Below are 21680 nucleotides of genomic sequence, written 5' to 3'. Positions count from 1 at the left end.
TTAACTATCTAACAATATATATAGAGTCGTGAATAATGTAGTTAACGGGAAATTAAAATATATTTGAAATCAAAATTAATGTATGAAATTAAAATATTACATATATTTTTACACTCATGAGTTAATTCAAAAAATTATATCATATTATAATTTATTCACAATAGAAAGAAAAATTCACTAATCAAGTGAAATCGTATTCTTATCGAAATGAATTCCAAAAATTGGATAAACATCAGTATTTCTTCCGGTGTAATTTTAGTTTAATAGAAAATCTATTTGAGTTTTTGTGAGAAGAAACCCAACAATAAAAGTTTGATAGACTTGAAATTATTGTGGTTTTGGGGATTTGTAAGTTAAATCTACTTTTGGGAAAAAAAAAAAAAACTAAAAGCAAAATTAAATGAAAAACTAAAAGTAAAAGGGAAAAGGACAAACACATCCCCAACGTTTAGGCAAAGGGACAAAAATCCCTTATTGTTTCAAAAAAGATATTCACACCCCAATTTATTATAATTTTACCATTATACCCTTCTAGCATATAAAAAAAAATTATTAGATTATCCAATTTGTCTATATATTGTTAATAAAATTATAAATAGACAAATTGGATATTATAAAAAAAATTATAAATATACCCTCATTGTCCAATTCCTCTATTTAAATTTTTATCAATAACCAATTTTCAAAAAAGACATCTATACACCTAAAAAAATTGTAAATAAATTATAATTTTAAAAATAAAATTAGTTATTAATAACTAATTTTATTTAAACTTTAAATTTGTATATTTAACAATTCTCCACATGTCAATCATTTAAACTTGTACATTTATAACTAATTTTCTATGTTATTTATTACAGTATTAATAACCAATTTTATTTTTAAAATTATAATTTATTTACAAATTTTTTTTAAGTGTGTAGATGTCTTTTTTGAAAATTGGTTTAAATAGAGGAATGAGGCAATGAGGGCATATTTATAATTTTATTAACAATATATAGATAAATTGGATAATCTAATAATTTTTTTTATATGCTAGAAGGGTATAATTATAAAATTATAATAAATTAGGGTGTAAATATCTTTTTTAAAATATTAGGGGGTTTTTGTCCTTTACCGATAAAATGTTGGGGGTGTGTTTGTCCTTTTCCCAAAGTAAAATAAAACGACACGAAAAAATATTAAGGATTCGCGAAACGGCTATTGAAAAATATAGCCGTTGGAAGCTGGCTTGTACAACGGCTATTTTTCTGTAATGATCTGCTTTTGTCTTCCTTTTAAGTGAACCTTGACTCGTATCAAACCTGTCAAAAGAACAGTTCATCAACCGAGCTGAGATTTGCTTTCCTTTTTCAAAACCCACCTGAGATATTGTAATTCCCAAATTTCTCGCTCAGCTACGCGAGCAAGCAGCCGCTTTTTCACTTCATTGAAGAAGGTAAGCGATATATCCATTTCGTCCAATTGATATTTGTTTCCTTTTCAGTGTTCGGGTAGATCCTTTTTGTCAGTCAAGTTGAAGAAATATGCACATTCAAACAGCAAAAGAGGGCGAGCAATACCCATTTCATGAATTTAATCAAATTTTGGGTGAAATTGAATAAATGTTCATATTCAAGTAGATAGTGTTTGTTTGTAGGAAAGAAAGATTCATGAGCATAATTTTTCTAGGTAGTGTTAGAAACAGCAAAGAGAGATTATTTTTGTTCAATTTGGTATGTAGAAGCGCTTCAATTTGGACAAAGTTGAAAAGCAATTCCAAGTTCATAAATTTGATTCAATTTTGGTCTGGTTTTAGTATTTTAATTGGTTAAAGTTCTTACTGATATAGCTTCAAATGCAAAGAAAGAACTAATTCATTTTCTTCTTTGTTTACTTCAGGTGAGTGAAGGACATTCCGAGTTTCAAAGATGAATGACCTAATGACAAAGTCTTTCACCAGCTATGTTGACCTCAAAAAGGAGGCCATGAAAGATCTCGAAGCTGGCCCGGATCCTGATCTGGAAATGACAACTTCAACTAACACTATGGACCAAAACCTCAACCTATTCCTGGCAGAAGCTGAAAATGTGAAGAAAGAAATGGAAGAAATCCGCGATGTCTTAGGCAGACTCCAAGAGGCCAATGAACAGAGCAAGTCCTTGCACAAACCCGAGGCTCTTAAATTATTGAGGCATAAGATCAACAAAGATGTTGTCACGGTACTCAAAAGAGCCAGGAATATTAAGTCTCATCTTGAAGACATGGACCGCGCCAATGCTGCTAATAAGCGCCTTTCTGGCTGCAAAGAAGGGACTCCGATTTACAGGACTAGAATTGCTGTCACTAATGGCTTGCGGAAGAAGTTAAAAGAGCTTATGATGGAGTTTCAAGGGTTGAGGCAGAAAATGATGACAGAGTATAAAGAAACTGTTGGGAGAAGGTACTTTACTGTGACTGGAGAGTACCCAAATGAGGATGTGATTGAGAAAATCATCAGTGATAATAATGGGAGTGAGGAGTTTTTGACGCATGCGATACAAGAGCATGGAAGGGGGAAGGTGTTGGAGACGGTGGTGGAGATTCAGGACAGGCATGACACGGCGAAAGAGATTGAAAAGAGCTTGCTGGAGCTACATCAAATTTTCTTGGACATGGCTGTGATGGTGGAGGCGCAGGGCGAGCAGATGGATGATATTGAGCACCATGTGATGAATGCTTCACATTATGTCAAGGATGGAACCAAAGAGCTCAAGACCGCCAAGGACTACCAGAGGAGCAATAGGAAGTGGATGTGTGTGGGGATAATACTTTTGTTGTTGATCATTCTTCTTATCGTCATCCCTATTGCAACTAGCTTTAGCAGTTCTTGAATTGCTGGAAGTTCTGTGGAGGATAAACCCTGTTATCCTTCTAATTTTTTTTCACTTCAAAAGTCCTTGTGCTGGGACTGGCCTGTGATTGGTCTTTCATTCTTTTATTCTTTTTGTTCAATGTGATCTCTTCGAAAGTCATTGTATTGATAGAATGTAAACTGCATTTATGTTCTTCACTTAATCTATTTGTGGGGTTCGCTTTTCATTTTAGACAAACCATCCCTCTGTTTTTCTGATTTTAGATTTGAAAAATAAGATCATCTCAATCGTAACCTAACTTACATTAATTTCTGGATTAAGATGAGATAACATTGACCAGTCTGTAGCACAGAAGAAAGATACCTTTTTTGTTTTGTTTTTTGGAAAATACAGAGGAAAGATATCTGATGGAATTAAAAGCACTATATCTGAAAGAATTAATTCAAAAGATTTGACTGAATTGCTGTACAGTTTTAAAAAATTAATAAGATACTAAATTGAGTTCTATCTTATCTTCTTAACTGGCAAAGCTCGTCCAAAAAGATTTTCTACCTCGCTTGCTTCCATTTTCAGCTCACTTAACAGATCCATTTCTTCTTTACTTAGCTCTCTCAAGAATTTCTCCTCATCTTTTTGAAGCTCTTTGAACCCTTCTGCCAACCTCTGAAACAAAGTCATTTCAGTTCTTCCAACCTTCTCCACCTCACCTTCTAGTTGTTCTACCTCCTTTATGATTGTCCTCTCTCCTTCTTCCACCTTTTTCTCAAGTCTCTCTACAAGGGGAGGCTCTGGTCCACAAGTATTATCTGTTCTGATGAACTTGTTGAAATCCCGACCTACACTTTTGGCTGCTCTTTCAAGTTCAGGTACAATGGTTTCAGGCACAGTTTTACTTCTGGTGTATAAAAAAGCACCACCATATCCATCCCATGCATCGTTGCTGCCCCGATAGTACACAAAGACATAGTCATCTGGTTCGTTCTGTATCTTGGATGACAATATATACCTACATGCATTGGGTATCAAGATGGATAAGTCTTTTGAGTGGGATGGCAGTGTAATGACAGGTCTATCCTCGTTGATTGATGCACCAAAAATACCTTAATTTAGTATCATAATGAAAAACTGCCAGACGCAAGCAGATTAATCCATGGGATTGTATCCAACAGAAAAGCAAAATTTTTTTTGATGTAATATTACTTTCTGAATCGTTAGTGTAAGTGGCCACCCGTTTTTAGACCTTACAAAGGGTCATCACATCAGTGCTGTAAAGATACTATCAAAATCCATACTTCACGTCCTTACAAAGTTATTCATAGTCATAAGCTAGTGAAGAAAATATTGAAGGTTCATTAGCAAGTGAACTGGAGTTCACTAAGTGGTAACAGCAGAAGACTGATCAGTATTTGCAAAGAAGTAAGACCAGGAGCTTTATTAGAATGCAGAAAAGGTATTTACCAGTCATCTTTATAGTGAAGGTATTCATTGTCGTGATTATAGAGTATCCCAGGATGAATTGGATCTTGAACAAATCTCTGCATAGCTGATCGGGTGAAAAAACCACCATCTGGAGTTCTTATTCTCCACGATAAATTTCCTATGAGTTTGTTGGATTCTGTATGGAATTCATGCAATTGGCAATCAAAAGTATCGAAGGAAGGATTTAAACCACTAGAAATGTACCACTTCCCATTGAAGTCTTTGATGTTAAAACTTCTAACTAGAATGGCAGGATCAGGGACAGGAAATTCCCCTAAATCAGATTTCTGTGGTACACACTTCTTTCTTGAGACCGCACACTCATTAAACTCATCAACAACACTGTTTTCAAACAGGTCCCCACATTTTATCTGCATAAGAAAATAGAGCTTACAATTCCAGATCCCGGTTAAAATCGATAAGCGTGTGAATGTCTCCAGAGAGAAATAAAGAACCAACCTGGCATTCAGTCTCATCAGGCCGATTGTTGCAGGTTTGAAGGCAAGCAACATTGGCAGCACATGCCGGATTTGAAATGCACTCAGCAAGTTCCAGCCTGACAAAGATGAAAATTCAACTTGAGACAGATGACCGGTTATGTTTAATTTTGGATGCTGGGTGTCCATATGAAGAAATGAGACATGAAACTGGCAATAACATGCATAATGTGAGCAGGTTGGTATGCGATTGCCTGGAATAAATTAGATCCTCTGCTAAAGGACAAATTCCTAAAAGAGAAAGGATGAAAAACTTTGGTGAACCATACTCATCAATATATGCACCCCCCCCCCCCCACACACACACACACAAAAAAAGAACCTTAAGTTCATCATTGAAGTGATAAAGAATAGGAGCAATCATGAGTTTCAGGTTTTGTTCGCCCTGAGAATGTATGATCAGTAAATTTACAGATCAGCTTTTGACTTCATGATTTGTTGTCCTCTTACTCTTGTCATTTTGTAGCAACTCAATTTAAAATACTGTCCACTCTTCTCGAAGTTGATTAGCAGAATTAATTCTAGTTTTAAATCCTGAAACTTGGATACACATTTCTGCATGATAGAGCATAGATTACTGATATGGTTGTCATGGTTGTTGACCAATGGAATAAATCAGAAAATAACGCAACAACAAAAAGAATGATTTATCTTGTTCTCTGAATACTGAGCTACCTCATCAAGCTGGACGATCAAGAAAAGCCTCACAACAACTAGCGAGTCTATTGACATGAATTATCCTAAATCCATAAAACTGATAATACAAAATAGAACCAGAATAATGGAAAAATTTACAAGGAGCCATTTTAACATCTTGCTGAAAAAAAATAAAAAAAGAATTCACTTAATCACTACAGGTTACTGTCAAATGATACCTTATTCAAACTTAGACAATACAATTAAAACAGCTAGACGTATCACGACAATATGGTGAGTGAAATTGAACATAATTGGCTAAGATCATTGGTAGAATTTAAAGAAGAAATAGCAACTTTAATCCCCCAATGAAAGATTTCCAACATTCAAATAACATTAATATATGAAAGGAGCACTTTCTGTAAGACTTGAACTTTGATATCAAAAAGCACAAAAATTCAAGGTTGGGTACTCAAGAAAATTAGAAGCTCAGTTTAGCTACTGATTTTCTGTGTAATTCTGAAGCTCTTAAACCAATTCTTTATATTGAAAGGCATCTGCCACTAATCCCAGTGCTAAGAACCCATGAAGATGGATTGAATTCTAAGACAGTGCTTGATAGAGGAATTACAAGAAAAGAACTGATGAAAAACACAATGATGTATGTATAGAGAAACCAACACATTTTCATGCCTAAATTCCGACTTATCCACCCTATGAGAATGGACCAAATGATATATTCAATCAAGTTTGATTCCCTCAGAAATATGGCGACCAAAAGAGTGAGAATTCCATTCCTGTACACAATCAAAAGCTCATAACCAGTGCTTTGATGCAGTCCCAGGACAAAGTTGTAGTAGGACAAAAGAAACAGTTGAATTGAACTTGAGGTTGTAGTTGGTTTATTTTCAGTATCCACAATTCGCATGAGATGATATCACATATAGAAGGCAGATACCCTTTTCAGTTCAACTTCAAGGCCTAGAGATAAAAAATTTTATAAACGCGTACCAGAATGATAAAATGCAATTTCCAATACGCCTTTCTGACATATGGAATAAGGCATTTCCTTTTTTGGGTAAAAGACGAGCTAAGTATATTAGTTTAATTTCTTACCCATTTTGATAAAGAGAATTTGAGTATGCAAGGGATGCAGTGCTACAGTACCATTAGTTATCATGTTTCTAAAAACCGAAGCTGTAAAATGGCAATAAGTATCGAGTACCTGCACTCCCTCAATAAGCAAGTACATGTCTTGAGAGCATCAACAGCACCAGCTGATGGAATGACCAAAAACATGCAAGCCAGTACACCAGCTACATTAATCAACTGTAATTGGCTCCATTCCTTCAGCACATTTGGTACAGAGTGCACCAGATTTTTAAGCACCTCTTTTGCCTACAGAAAATCAAAAGAAAAATGAAACTGAAAGCAAGAAAATTTACAGGGAAAAGGATTTAAAGAAAGAACCGTGTCGATAGTTATGCAACTATGCATCAAGAAAGCAGGGCTACCTCAGGTATTGTTGTACCAGTGTTAGAGATTGAAGAAACTTTCTCTGTTCTTCCTGACACCAGATTTGAACATCTTAAGCCAATCTTGCAACAATTTCTGTAGGATCTCATTAACTGGGAGCACGTTGACTTCTTGCCATTGGACTTAATTTTCAGTGTAACTATGCCACGGTAATACACCATTCTCCTGTTTTGGCTCTTTTCAGTAATTGCAAACCCTGTTCTGCTACATGGATTGCCAATCCTTTCATTACCGTACAAACATATGGAACTTGCAACCAACGCCATAATAGTTCAGTGTCAGAGTTCTTCTTATTGCAAGCTGATTATCATTGAAATATGTCAGTGAGTTTATTTATTTGTCAACCTTTTTAATAATGCATATGTGCTTCTTCAACTTGAAGCAGCATATAAGACAAAAGAAGTGATCTTTAAAGCATTCTATAGCATCATCCTTTCCTATTATATAAATCCAATTGCTCCAAATTATTTGTAAATTACTGAACGCGAATGCTTATGAATAAATTGATGGCTCTATGTATGTATGTAAATGTATGGAGAAATTTTAAGTCAGACATTCTCATATATAGCTCTTGGTACCAAATCATTAAATAATCTTCAAATCAAAGTAATAATTAAATACAAATAAATTGCACGAATTGTACATATATCTGAATCATGTAGTGAAGAAAATACAACAACAACCAATGGCTCAAATTCCAAATCAACTTCTAGTCTCAACACTTTTGAGTGACAGAAGCATTACTCTGCTGCCATTTAAAAAACATATAATTAGTAATTTGCTAATTAGTGCCCTCTTAGGCCTAACACATTTTCTATAAAGGAGCCATAGAGTGAATTCAGCAGGAAACACTCAATTTCAAACTACGGGTGACCAAGAATTTCAGCCAAAAAAAAAAAGAAAAGTACCCAATTGCTTATCCTATCCTATTGCTACTAGAAAGAAAGTTAACAATTAATTTCAGTGAATAAATAGATAAATAAATCACTTCTGCAGATACTCAAGCCAAGAACACATTAACCCATTAAGGACTCCAAATTGCATCAAACAAATTGTTGTTAAACAAGTAAAACAAAGAAAGAGAGTCAAGGAAGCTGACCTAGTAGTAGGGGACCTGAAGAAAGACTGCCAGTGAATGTAACAGAAAATAAAATGCAAGAAATGGTGAAGTGCAGCTTTTCATGTCAACTTGAAATTGTTTTCTCTGTTTTTTTATCTTTTGGATTTTTCAAACAAAGAATGAAAGAAAATGAGGAACAACCAGGGAGATAAAAAGGGCGCCAAGGCAACTGTGTGTTGGGTTTTGAGCGAAAAAGAAAAAAAGATAAGACATTGTGTTCTTGTGGAGACCAGGGCTGTTACGTAACGTCCCCTTCAATTCCACTTGTTCCGTATCTGGTTTTTTCTTCATCTTTTACATATTTATCCTGTGATTTTACAATAACTAAATGATACCCGCATAGTTTGCAATTTTATTCATTTGAGCCCTACAGATTTCAGTAATAGGAATTATTAAGGGACAAGAACGCAGAACAGAAACGTTGTCCACTACTGATGCTACGACAACGAACCTTTAAAAATTAAACATAATTGTTAAAAAAAAATAGTAGTAGTAGATAGAGACTTGAAACACGTACTGAATATATTTTTCTTCAAGCGTTAATTGCCCCCTTTTGGTAGAAATTGCTTATGCGTTTAACGGCAAGTCACTTTTAGGATATGACAAGTCTTTAATGTGAATCTGCAGTCTGCACTAAATAAAAGTGAAGAATTCACTAAGAAAATATAAATACTTTATATCTGACAATTTTTTCTAGTGTTGTAGGAAATTGACAAGGACAAATTATAAAGAATTAGATTATTATTGAAAATTATCTCCCTTGTCCTTATATAAACTCTTAAACACTCATACATCACCAAATATTGTGATGATTCGTTATGAATTTTCACAATTTTTTTATATTCTTATTTGACCAAAACCCAACAGTCTACCACTTGGTCAAAATGAATAAAAAGACATTAGCCAGAAAATATTACAAAGTTTATGCATAAAGAAAGGTATTTTTCGATTTAAACTTTACCTTAGTATAACTATCACAAAATTTTGTCAAAATTCCAGGTGGCACGAAATTTTGAACGAGTTATTCCTATATGACCAAACCAGTAACACTATACACACAACTACTTTTGTGTTCATATGTTCACATTATCCTTGCTTAGCACTTTTAATGCCCCCGTGCTCATCCTGTTTCATGAACTTTCTTGAGAGAAATCCTAACACTCATGTGAAGCGGCACCACTTCAAAGTTCACATAGGGGAAGTTCTTCCAGTATCTTTGTTACATTTAAGATACTTGTCACACATAGACTGAACTTCACTAAGAGTTTAATAACTCAACCCTCAATCTGTAACAATCGACATTATACATCATAGATAGGGCTTTTAATTATTTAGTGCCGAATTACATATCCACTTATCAATGACTTGTTTGTACCCATTGAATATAGAACCAGTTATTTTCTAGTGTTAGATTGGGTTGCCATCATTGGTGGACCTTTTGGTTAAAGGGTTGCTGCCCCATCCCTCTAAATGTTGATTTTACCAATTCTCTTGTAAGAGGTTTGGTAAATGGATTAGCCAAGTTTTCACTTGACTTCACATATGTGATGGCAATAATTCCACATTGAATTAATTGTCTCACATATGCATGTCTAAGACTAATGTGTCTTAACTTCCCATTACATACTCCACGAGCCAAAGTGGCTTTACTATCACAATGTATAGATATAGCAGATAAATTCTTTGAAATAAATGGGATTTCTAAAAGAAGATCCCTTAGCCACTTAGCTTCTTTCCCTGTTGCTGCCAAAACAATAAATTGAGATTCCATGGTTGAGTGTGTAATGCAAGTTTGTTTCTTGGATCCCCAAGAAATTGCACCACCTCCAAGAGTAAATACCCAACTTATAGTAGATATGCTATCTCTTACACTTGATATCGAGCTAGCATCTGTATATCCTTCTAAAAAAGCAGGGAATTTTAATATTGGAGACCAAGTTCGATAGTTCTCTTCAAATAACCCAAAACTCTGCTAATGGCCTTCTAATGTTCAACACTTGGATTGCTGGTAGCCGTTTGCTAGACATTATGCTAGTTCTATCAACTTGTTTGAATGACAAAAACGACATGATCTATTGTAGTATTAGTTCTTTCCAGAACCAACAGGTGATTTGCTACGTTTGATCATGAAAAAATTAACAAAAATAAAAATTCTTAAGGTAAGGATATTTCCACCATACAAATTGTGTAAATCAACCCTCTTTCAAAAATTATTTACAAAAAAATTTGTATTATTTTTAAAAATTTAAAATGGAAAAAATTTAAACAATTAACCAATTACAAACTTCTCACAACCAATAAATTTCATGAGATAAATAATATGAATTTTGTAGTTAGTAAATTTTGTGAGTTATCATGTCACAAAAACGTTTTGTTAGTTTAATTGAAGATCGATAATTATGTTAATAAGGAATTAATTAGTTAATTGATTGATCGAATTTAATCTAAATTTGAAAATGATAAGATAATTTTGAATTTATTATTATTATTATTATGTTAAAGTGGGGGTGGGTTTATACAATTTGAGGAGTGGAAATATCACCACTTAATTATTAAATATACAATGTAAAATGTTGACATAGTCCCCTTTTTTTTTCATTTAGCACCTATAAGTTTAAAAATTTAACATTTTACCTCAATAATTAAATACTTTTAACTTTAATCTTCAAACATGTACCCTACAACATTTGGACCTAAATTTTTAATCCGACTCGGCCCCTGACCCAAGTGGGAAGAAGATCAGGCTCTATAACTACCACCAACGTAACATCTTCTGGAAAATAATAAGATTATTCACCTGCAATTATGTGATCAAACTAATGGAAACAAAAATAGAAAAATTTAACAGCGTTATTTCGGTCCCCTTTCAGTTTCTTTATCATTTTTCTTTTCTTATTTATAAGCTTAATTCGGTTCAAAATCGGCTAATTCACTTTGATTTCATTCTAGATTTCATTTTTCTTTCTTTCGGTTAAAAAAAAAAAAATTGAACCCATTGGCTGTCAATTCAATTTTGTTGAAAACCAACTTTGCCTGAATTTGAGTAATAATAGAGAAAAAAAAAAAAGAGTACTTAGTAGAAGAGATTTCTCATTTTTTCTCATTCAAATTTCTAAATAAAGGGAAAAAAAAACAATAGTAATTGTTAATTATCAAAAATTTGTTTATAACATTCCACCAAGAAAATTATTAAAAAAAAAAAATTGGAGAAGAAAAATGAGGTGAAATACGTGGATGGCTTAAATTAATAATGTGAACAAATTCCTCTCGGAAACATGTCATTGTTCATCCGGACAACATGCGGCGATGTGATTCAAGGATAAAAGGATAGGAATCAACTGTTATCTAATAAACAAATGGCCCTGGAGTTGTAACCAAAGCTTTTAATTATTGATCATTAAGATCGATATAAAGTATCACGAAATGATGTGTACGACAATATCAATAGCGTAGTGTGAGACCAGGCTGTAAACACCAAGCTTGGCAGATTAATTAAACAAGAATATCCGCATTGTATATGATAATCTCTAGGAAAAGATCAGCTATAAGTATGTAATTCCACTGTTTCCTGAGAAAACTTTCAGTGGCTGGTTTGCTCTAATACTTAATATTTTCTTTGTGATATGGACTAAAGTTTAATTATAGGGCAGGTGGAAGGTCAAAAGGGAGACATGAAAAAAACATCGACTCTTTCTTTCTTCTGCATACTTTGTGCTCTTTTCATCCGTACATTTTCATATAATTCTTTTTCTCAAGGTATATGCTTATTTCGTCGGATTAAGTTGAGTATCGACCTCGATTTGTACTGATCCAAGTTGTATTTCATTAACCTCTCGTGCTTACTTTTGTTAAGAAAAGGGACAATGATACCCTCGCGGTCTCTTAATATTTTCCAAGAAAATATATCTGTGTGATTGATTCTTTCTGAAACCAAGGGGATTAGTGAACATCTTGTCAAATCACGAGCTTGTCATATTCATTTTTGTCTTAGGTTATTTTAATGATTATTTATCAGATTGGCTAACAAGCTATCATGCCATGCAGATTGTGCATTAGAGTCCAGTCGTGAGCCATATCAACCTTCCGGGGAGTGCATAGACAACGACAGGAAAGTCATCTACTGGGAAAGCATCCCTTCAATTCTTTGCTGTCGAAATGCGCTAACATTCTTCTCCCAGGCACTAGCACAACGTGCTCGTGAGAACACTAACACAAGCATCTTTCTCGAACAAAATGAGTGGCAAAAGTGCAGTGTTCCTTTTACAAGACAAAATTTCGTATCCGTGAAATCCTGTGGATTTGATGGCTTTTCCTTTGGGAATGGCAAGTGCGCGAACTCATCATCTTTGTCACTGATTCAGCGGAATGAAGAATTTCAAGGGGTTTTGCAACCTTGTTCCCGCTTCAATTCAACATCCTTTGCTGATGCCTGCAGGAATTGTACAACAGCAGTGGTTAAATTCAGGGATTATCTGCTGGAAGAATTTAATGCTGATGGTGATGATGACAATGAAAAGGCTACTTGTGGGCTAGCAGTTGTTATTACCGTTACAGCCGCAAACTTTGATGACCGCTCATCACTTGCTGATCTATATAACTGTTTGCATTCGATAGATCAGATTGGTAAGAACCATCGACATTCCTAAACCGTACCAGAATTAACAAAAAACTATACTTCTTATATTCTTGGTTCCTACTATTGACCTCTTACTCTTTTGATTGCAACAGATCCTGGATTTATCAGATTCAAAAGTAAGTGGATCTTTTCTTCTTCTTTGCCCTTTTTCTAAGTTTAGATGAGAACGAAAAATCTCAACCATCAAGCACCAATCTTTTACCGTTTTACTATCATTCAAATTCAAATGACCATGGATACAAAACACACTCGCATCCAGCTGAGCTACTCCCATGGGCTATCTACTTCTTTTTTTAGCTGTATAACATTGCCAATAATCTTTCCATTTTTGGCATACTGCTTGAATTGAAACCTTTTTTTTTATTATTTTTTTCTCTTGTACTCATTGAGATCATTTAGCTTATCAGCTGCTGTGGTGAAAGCAATAATCGCGGTCCTTATAGCGACTTTCGTGATGATGTTGATTCTTGTACTTATAAAACACGTGGCCAAGAGCAAGATACAGAGCAAGAATAAGGGCTGCATGCCCAAGCGGAAATCTCCTAAGCCAACTAAAGAGATTTACAGTACAACGTGGTCAGGTCTCTACAGATTTTCTAAGGACGAGATTGAAAATGCCATAAATAACGACTGGGACCGAAGGTTCTTAGGCCGCGGAAGTGCTGGTTTAGTCTACAAGGGCGTTTTGCCAAGTGGTCAAGTCGTTGCCATCAAGCATATATACAAGAGCAACAACACCGATTCATTTTCAAGGGAAGTTGAAGGCCTTTCCAGGGTTCGCCATCCAAATCTCGTATGCCTATTCGGATGCTGCGTCGAAGGAGGCGAGCAATATCTAGTTTATGAATTTTGTGCTGCCGGGAATCTCGCTCAACATCTCCTCAGTAATATACATATTTTATCTTCAAATGTTTTTCCTTTTTATTCGAGCTTTACACTAATTTGCTTTTATAATTTTTTCCAGGAAAAGATAGTGTACTAACGTGGGAAAGAAGAGTTAAAATCCTGAGAGATTGTGCACTTGCATTGAGGTATCTTCACCATTATATTGATGGGTGCATTGTCCATAGAGATATTAAGGTAGCGAGAAATTTCCCAATAAGTTTAATTATAGCATCAATGTTTATTTCTTTCAACTCTTCTAAAGACGCTACATGTTTTAATTTGGTTGTAGCTTACAAACATTCTTTTGACTGAGAAGCTGGAACCGAAGCTTTCTGATTTTGGGTTGGCTAAGATGCTGGGCATGGAAGAGAGCAAAGTATTTACTGATGTGAGAGGAACCATTGGCTATATGGACCCCGAATACATGACTAATGCAAAGCTAACTTGTGCCAGTGACATTTACAGTTTCGGTATTGTTGCTCTCCAACTTTTATCAGGACAAAAGGTCATTGAATTGGATTTTGATGCTAGAGACCAACTCACAAGAAAGGTACCTTTTTTTTTTTTGGGTCGTGTGTCACACACAAAAATACTCGACACGCACGAGATTAGCACTTGATTCATTCAAATTCAATTTTATGATATCAAGTAAATAAATTTTGTGCAGGCAAGAGATGTAAGCATGGGAAAACGGCCAATAAAAGATTTTGAAGATCCAAGGCTGAATGGAAATATCAACCGGGCGGATTTTGAATCCATTTTGAAAATTGCTGTGCTATGTGTTGCCAAATCGAGCAAAGGCCGGCCAACTATTGATGTTGTCTATGAGGAGATTGACAAGGCTTGGAAAAACACAATGGTTGAAATGATCATTTGAGTTAATTACTCCATATTAATTATAATTTAACCATGCCTTTCAAAGGATATATAACATGTGCCTTATTTTCTTATACTGTGCAGGAAGGAAATACGGATCACCAAGTGAGTTCACCAGCAACAACAACGTCCAGATCCTTGGAGGTGATTCTGGTTTGAAAGTCAAACACAATATTGGATCGTGGGTCCATTGAAACTGCCCTTGTTGCACTGGCACGGTGAGAGTACAAGAATCAACACCTAATGAGAGAGGAGGGATTCTTGCGCCATTAATTAGGAACTGGTGAATTGGGAAGCTGATTTTGTTTTTGAAATTTCGTGGTAAAGAACTTAGGTTCGAGTGGTGTTTCTTGTCAGATTTTTTGAAGATTGAGAAGATTTATTGAAGACAGGAGCAATCTTTTACCAAGCAAAGCTCTGCGATATCAACTTTGAAACCATGTTGTACAAAGTTATCTTGTCATATTCCTAAATTGTTTTCTTTGATTATAGATGTCATAATTCCAAGATGCACATACTCGAGAGAATAACAAACAATATACTAATAGTTTTTCCACTCTTATTTATGAAAATGGCACAAAGGTCAAGTTTATAATATAGTGGTTGGGAAAAAAAATTGATATCACTAAAACGACATTAAGATTTTTAATTGATTTGTAAGATTGATACAAGACATCTTTGTACATGTTAGGGTGGAAACGGTTGGGATTGGCTATTGATCCTGAAATTCTTTCATTCATATGCCAAAATTCAAGTTTTTCATTCGAAGGTTCTATTTGGTATTAAGTTTGGCTAGTTATAGTTTAAAAGTTATAATACCAAAACGTTTAATAAGCATTAGTTGCTATGACTTAGAAACTAAATTGATTTGATCTATCACTTGTATGATAGAAAAAAAAAACATATTTATTGTTTTTGTTAAAATTATTATTTAAATGCTAAATTTACTATATAATATTAATTTTTATTTTGTAAATATAATTTTTTTCTCTTACTATATAATATTAACTTTTATTTTTTAAAAAGTTACAGTACCCCAATTTCCAGCGGTGGCTAAGTTTGGCTATTGATTTGGCTATTGATAGTGGCGGTTTTCCTAATTATGATATAAAAATCTTGTTGTTTTCTATTGGCGACACTGAAAATGCTAGCTTCTAACATTTGCTATCCTACTCCGAGTTTATTTTTCGAAGAGCAAAATGTACACTAATGTTGTTTACTCTATAGATCCATTCGGTGCTCCAGGTTCTGACAATTCTTTCGGATTCTTTTATCACTCTTATTGGGATATGTCATAGTGGATGACGATGTCGTTTGGTTTGTTTTTCATTTTTTCATCTTTTTTGTTTTCCCTTAATATTGATGAGATTTATAAAATGTGAAACATTCGATCTTTTATGATTGGTTATTTTCTTATATATAATCGTACTTTCTGTCGATTGTCACCGAAACTCTTTTAACTTTGGGGACCTACGGGCGGTGCGAGTTTCTTCCTGTTGGGCTAGTATTCAAACGAATGTTGGTGCTATCGGCACTCCTAAACAGTCTTTTGAAACCCCTTTGTTATAGCAACGACATTATTATCCCTATTCAAAACTACATTGAAAGACAACCGAAAAAATAAATGAAATAACTGTTTGTTAAGAAACTCAATCCGGACAGATATTTATCTTTCTCCGAGAGATGGCAACAGGCAGATATGGGTTGGATATACTCTGATTTAGATTTAGAGCCATAATAAAAATTGAGATCTGTATCTGCTCCAAATTCGTAATGGATCCATGTTTTTCGCTCCATATTCTAATGCGAAAAAACATAAAGATATATAACTGCTCCAAATAAAAAAAAATTACAATTCAAATCCGCTTTAAATCCATAATGAATTCTAAAACTTAATAATAAAAGAGCTATATTTTTTAGAAAGAAAATTAAAGACTAATATGTATTGATAACAATTAAATTATATAATTTGTCTCAAAATCTGATGAATATTGTAGCTTATGCTTTTAGTCCGAAACAAACAAATAAGAAAGATAATAAAATATCTATCAAAAGTAATTGCAAGAGTAAGATCAATGTAATATTTTAATATCTCTTTCATCGTTCTGATATCCATGGCACACCTATCGTCATTCCTACAACACTAAATAATGATATATAAGTGGAATATAATTTATACTTAGTGCTTTATTACTTTTTGTTATCATCATATCTAACTAAATATATGAATGACATAGTTATTTCATAGTAGACAGTTACCACTGATTAGTGATTACAGTAGATAGTTACCACTTATTAGTGATTACAAAACATGAATAAGGTTATGAGAAAATAATAGAAAAGGAAGCTCAAGTTTGGAGATTTACCTTACAATTAAAAGAATGATTCAAGCATTCAAATGGAGAGGAGAATTGAAAGTAGACTGAAGAGAAAGAAAGAGGTTGAACTGATAGTAAGAGATTTGAAAGGTCGGCCGTCCTAATTTATACTTAATTATTTTGTCTTATTATCATTTAAATTTACAGAACTGCCTTTCAAGTTTAAGATTTTTAAATATATGGTAAATACCACTAATATGTTATGAATAAAATTTATTATCATTTATAATTACACAATTGTTAGGAAATTTTTAAAATAAAATTAAATTAAAAAGTAAATAGATATGAATTTGGATATAGATATTAAGATAAATTCATATTTACTCCAAGATCCGTCTTAGATCCGCGCATTGATATATAAATCCAATTCAAATCCATTTTAAACCGACCCAAATCCGATCCATTGGATATGGATCATGTGGATCTCGGGTTTGCCATCCCTACTTTCTCCTCTGAGGATAGCCATCAATTCAAAATGCATCAATTCTCACTATAAAGGTGCCAAATATTAGTGCAATAGCAACAATAAACCAAAGTAACTGGCTTAAACATTGGATATTAAACAAGAATTTATCCATATCTCTCAAATGGAAGAAGTCATGTAAAAGTACTAGTCTTAAATATCACGCAAAATATCATATTTAATTACCATGCAAAATATCATATGCATTCAATGTGAAAATTAGTTTACGTCCACATGTTCAACTGATAACGAGACAAAATTTAGCGATCAAAACCCGTTGCAGCAAAATCAAAATGTTTTGATTAAATCAATTGGCAAGCTTACATAGCTAATTTTATGTCATAACGAAATGTGTGTAGCTGTAAAAGTTGCCGAATTTCTTTGTACGCATACATATACAAGGTTGGCCTAAACAATCCCAATGTTTTTTTTCCATTTAAAGCTCATTTCCAAGTTCAAGTTTTCTTTCACACAACCATTGGAATCCCATGCTATGTGACAGCACCTCTTCTGTTAACATTTGGACTGTTTCATCGGGTAATGCAGTGAAATTATAGCAGACCACAAAAGTGATAAAAGATTTTTAAGAGATCGATCAACTGGCTTACTCAAGAAAATGTCAAAATGCACAGAAACATTTAATTGAGTGGCTGATGAGTTGGGCACGTCCAATCCAGTGTTTGAAGTTTATGGAATTACTACCTCTACCGTCGATTCCACGCTTTCATTTAGCTACGCCTAATTTTCCTACAACAATAAAGATAAGGATGCTTAATCAGATGATGAGAGGATATTTGTAGCGTCCCATGCTAAGCAGAACAAACCACCCCACCCTTCACTCCCACTTTAAAGGATAAGAGGAGGAGGTGTTTGACTAACACAACAAAGAGATTGTTAGTAAAATAATAATTTGATTACTAAAACCGTTGTGGATTGATAAATTCAAATTAGTAAGCCTAACGAGAGGCAACATAATGTCACTTTTGTCTCAATATAGCTATGTGGTTCTTCCATAGATGTTGAAAATTAAATCATACAGCCAAGCCTAGATTATCATTGCTTTCTAATCACTCACTCTTCATCCGCACATTAATTTGTTACATCCTCGGTTCAAACTTCAATATCTTATTTTAAAAAAATTCAATATTTATTAGGAAATTAACCCCTCCTTAATTTTGAGGTATGTCTACTCCACTCTCATTTCATTTTTTACTCTCTCAAATATTCAAGAGATATCTAGAGGAGAGTGCTTTCACATAATAAAGTGGGCAGCGGCTCTACCACTCGGCCAAAGGCTGATTGGCCAAGCCAAATAGTTTTTGAATGCATCACTGCACACCCAAATCATGATACATAGTAGATTCTGGCAATTATTTGCAGAAATGACCGTAATGCCCCTCCTGTGGATTGAATTGATGGGCGTAAGTACTTAATAAACAATAAGGTGCAAAACCTACAATTTTAGGACTATGGGTTTTGTAACCACCAGCAGCCATATCCTACATTACATATTAGGAAATATGTCAATTTTTAAATAAGGATTTGTATGTTAATTATTAGGAGATTTTTTAGGTTATTTTCTTATTGACAAAAATTCGTATTTGACGAATAAATAATTTTTTTTCTTTTTTAGAACTTTAGATTATTGAAGAAGGAATAATAAAAAAAGGAATACTACTTATCTAAGAAAATTACTATAGATAGGGAGGTCTAGTTCAATTGTTATTCACTCAATTTTCTTGTTAAGTAGATTGTTTTTAGTGTGAGAGAAATGTTAGGCCTATTAAGAAAAATACTAGAGCGACAGTGATAAATTCTTACATAATTGATTTTTCTCTTGTCCTTAGTGACAGTGATTTTTTTCTGGTATAGGAATTTTTCAAAAAAAAATTTATATTGTGTGATTGATTTTATTTTATTTTTTGTGTATATTTTTATTTATTATTTGTTCGATATTTCTGCTTATAAGATCATAGGTACGATAAAAATTCCTAACACTTTCGTCACCAAATCACATTCCTAGTGATGGCCACGCCACTAGCCATGCAACCCTTCTGACAATGGAGGAGGGCAACGACAAACATACCTTTGATGTGCTTACCAGCAGTAGCGAACTACTTTATTTCTATCCTTGTAGTTTAAAGTGAATGGACAAGAAAGAAAATATAAAAGAAAAAATGAGAAAAAAAAAGTTTTATCATTTTAGTAATTAATTTCTTACATTTGCTTTTCTATCCTAGTAAGATTTTTAACCTTTTGGTTGCGTTGTGATCCATTCAAGAAAAGAAAAAAAGAAAAGAAAAGTTGGGACGCCCTGTGGCATTTGTCAATTCTGATTGGCTCTAACAAAAAATAATCTGCAAAAGTGGTACTATATTTATTCAATCTATGTTCCAAATTCCAATGTACCTTTCCATTGATATTGCAATAGCTTTGCTTGTTGAGAAGTAAGACTTACTAGGTCTCCATTTAGTTATACTTATATAGATCGTTTATTTTTTTTTTCCCAATAAATTCAACTATAAAATCAATTAAAATTAGTAATTACAAAAAAAATTATAATTTTAGTCTTTTAACATTTTTTTCCAACTCATATATTTTATTATTACTCAGTTTTCAGTGAAGGTGTTCCATATTTAAACACTGTCAATCTTCCTGATTTTGCTGCTGAAAAATTGAGAACAATTTATTTTGTTATTTGCTTGAAGTACTAATTTAATTAAATTTTAGATTAGGAACAATTACCTTTCTATAAAAATCGTCACCCATAAAATCTTTCCTATTGTGTAATTTTTACTCATGAAATCCATAATAATTCTTAAAGCTTAGGGCATTACTTCTTATTCATTTATTATTTACCATATATATTAGTTTGCATATCATCATGATTGATTGAAATATATACATGACAACCAACAAAGTGTTGGCTCTACTGGCAATAGAGTCCCCTTAAGTGGCTTGACTGGGTTTGCTCCCCAGTTTGAGTAGCAGGGAAGTCGCCTTTGTTGGGAGAACCTGTGCCTCCCGGTTCGAGCGGGGACTTCTAGTCTGGGTTGTGGTACGGGCTTAAAGGTGCCTCCTACAGTTGGGGCCCTCCCCAGGATACCTCGTGAATAAGACAAAAAAAAATATATATACATGACAATGGATGAATAAAAAAGAACCAAAGCTCCAAGAGCACCCTCCTGGATCGAGGCAGGAACTGGATAGCACGTACGCTCGAATCATGAGTCTATGGTTGTCAACTCTGTCTGCTAGCTCCTTCGACTTTAATTACCATGCAAAAAATATCATGTGCATTCAATCTCTCTCTCTCGCTCTCTTTTTACATCACGTACATATTCTAGAACAAGCTAATAACTAACCGAACCAGCAACCTAACTCTCCAATCATGTTTGTATAAATCAGTGTCTTGCAATGAATTGGGTTAAGCTCTTCAAAGTGCATTTCCCCCCTTCGACGGCGCGGAGAGCTTCGCCAAAACACACTGTAATATTCTTTATCATCACCTCCACCACAACGTACAATCATGGGGATCCTTACTCCGCATCAGCTGGCTTTCATTTTTGGTCTCTTAGGCATGTCACTTGTGCCCTAACCTTTTTTCTTTTTCCTCCCCTCCTTGTCCCCTATATTTTCTATTTTTAATTAATTAACTGATGATAGTAGCTTGATACACCTTTAGTTTTCTTGTCTTCCTATCACAGGTAACATAGTGTCATTCTTGGTGTTCTTGGCCCCAGTGTAAGAGTCGAGCCCTCAATTTGATCTTATATAATTAAACTGACAACGATTGATTTTCAAAGCTATATATATGTATCTCAGGCCCACTTTCCTCATAATCTACAAGAAGAAATCATCGGAAGGATACCATTCAATACCATACGTGATAGCACTTAGCAGTGCAACGTTGTTATTGTACTACGGCTTACTTAAGTCAAATGCAGTCTTGATCATCACCATCAACAGCATTGGATGTGTTATAGAAGTTATTTACCTAATGCTCTACCTCATATACGCACCCCAAAAGCAGAAGGTCAATTAATTAATTAATAATCACCTTTGTTATTATATCTTAATCACATTTAATAACTATATGTGTATATGGATCTTGTCCTGATCATCAAACATACATTTTAACCCTGCATGCAGAGTTTCACAATCAAGTTGATACTCGTGTTTAACGTTGGAGCCTTTGCCTTGATGATGGTGATCGTCAATTTTTTCGTAAAGGGGCCTAATCGAGTCACTGCCGTTGGTTGTGTCTGCGCTGTCTACAACGTTGCTGTGTTCTCTGCTCCTTTAAGCATCATGGTAACAATTAATTCTTAATTATTGAA

At 34.0% G+C, this 21680-nt stretch overlaps 4 protein-coding genes across 4 annotated transcripts in view; 3 read left to right on the top strand and 1 right to left on the bottom strand.

The window, feature by feature from the left end:
* Positions 1 to 1298: 1298 nt before the first annotated feature.
* LOC18049273 (syntaxin-related protein KNOLLE) lies at positions 1299 to 3072 on the top strand. Its single transcript, XM_006443283.2, has 2 exons — positions 1299 to 1438; positions 1882 to 3072. The coding sequence occupies exon 2, from the start codon at positions 1911 to 1913 to the stop codon at positions 2850 to 2852; it is 942 nt and encodes a 313-aa protein (XP_006443346.1). The 5' UTR covers positions 1299 to 1438; positions 1882 to 1910; the 3' UTR covers positions 2853 to 3072.
* Positions 3073 to 3244: 172 nt separating this feature from the next.
* Positions 3245 to 8319, bottom strand: LOC18049272 (violaxanthin de-epoxidase, chloroplastic). Its single transcript, XM_006443282.2, has 6 exons — positions 8082 to 8319; positions 6961 to 7282; positions 6672 to 6844; positions 4773 to 4869; positions 4293 to 4684; positions 3245 to 3840 (listed from the first exon to the last, which is right to left on the bottom strand). The coding sequence occupies exons 2-6, from the start codon at positions 7246 to 7248 to the stop codon at positions 3339 to 3341; spliced, it is 1452 nt and encodes a 483-aa protein (XP_006443345.1). The 5' UTR covers positions 7249 to 7282; positions 8082 to 8319; the 3' UTR covers positions 3245 to 3338.
* Positions 8320 to 11965: 3646 nt separating this feature from the next.
* LOC18049271 (probable receptor-like protein kinase At5g18500) lies at positions 11966 to 14658 on the top strand. The gene is made up of 8 exons (XM_024187534.1): positions 11966 to 11979; positions 12118 to 12725; positions 12831 to 12854; positions 13146 to 13622; positions 13703 to 13818; positions 13913 to 14173; positions 14291 to 14482; positions 14584 to 14658. The coding sequence occupies exons 1-8, from the start codon at positions 11966 to 11968 to the stop codon at positions 14656 to 14658; spliced, it is 1767 nt and encodes a 588-aa protein (XP_024043302.1).
* Positions 14659 to 20759: 6101 nt separating this feature from the next.
* LOC18049270 (bidirectional sugar transporter SWEET9) overlaps positions 20760 to 21680 on the top strand; it is a 1838-nt gene continuing 917 nt past the window's right edge. Inside the window, exons 1-4 of the mRNA XM_006443280.2 lie at positions 20760 to 20918; positions 21048 to 21084; positions 21166 to 21376; positions 21493 to 21667. Coding sequence (XP_006443343.2) covers positions 20870 to 20918; positions 21048 to 21084; positions 21166 to 21376; positions 21493 to 21667 — 472 coding nt within the window. The 5' untranslated portion in view covers positions 20760 to 20869. The remainder of the gene's footprint in view (positions 20919 to 21047; positions 21085 to 21165; positions 21377 to 21492; positions 21668 to 21680) is intronic.

The sequence above is a fragment of the Citrus clementina genome, unplaced genomic scaffold (genome assembly GCF_000493195.1).
Source record: "Citrus clementina cultivar Clemenules unplaced genomic scaffold, Citrus_clementina_v1.0 scaffold_3, whole genome shotgun sequence".
Lineage (NCBI taxonomy): Eukaryota > Viridiplantae > Streptophyta > Magnoliopsida > Sapindales > Rutaceae > Citrus > Citrus x clementina.
The sequence above is the reverse complement of the archived record's forward strand: the minus strand, read 5'-3'. Positions and strand labels throughout refer to the sequence as shown.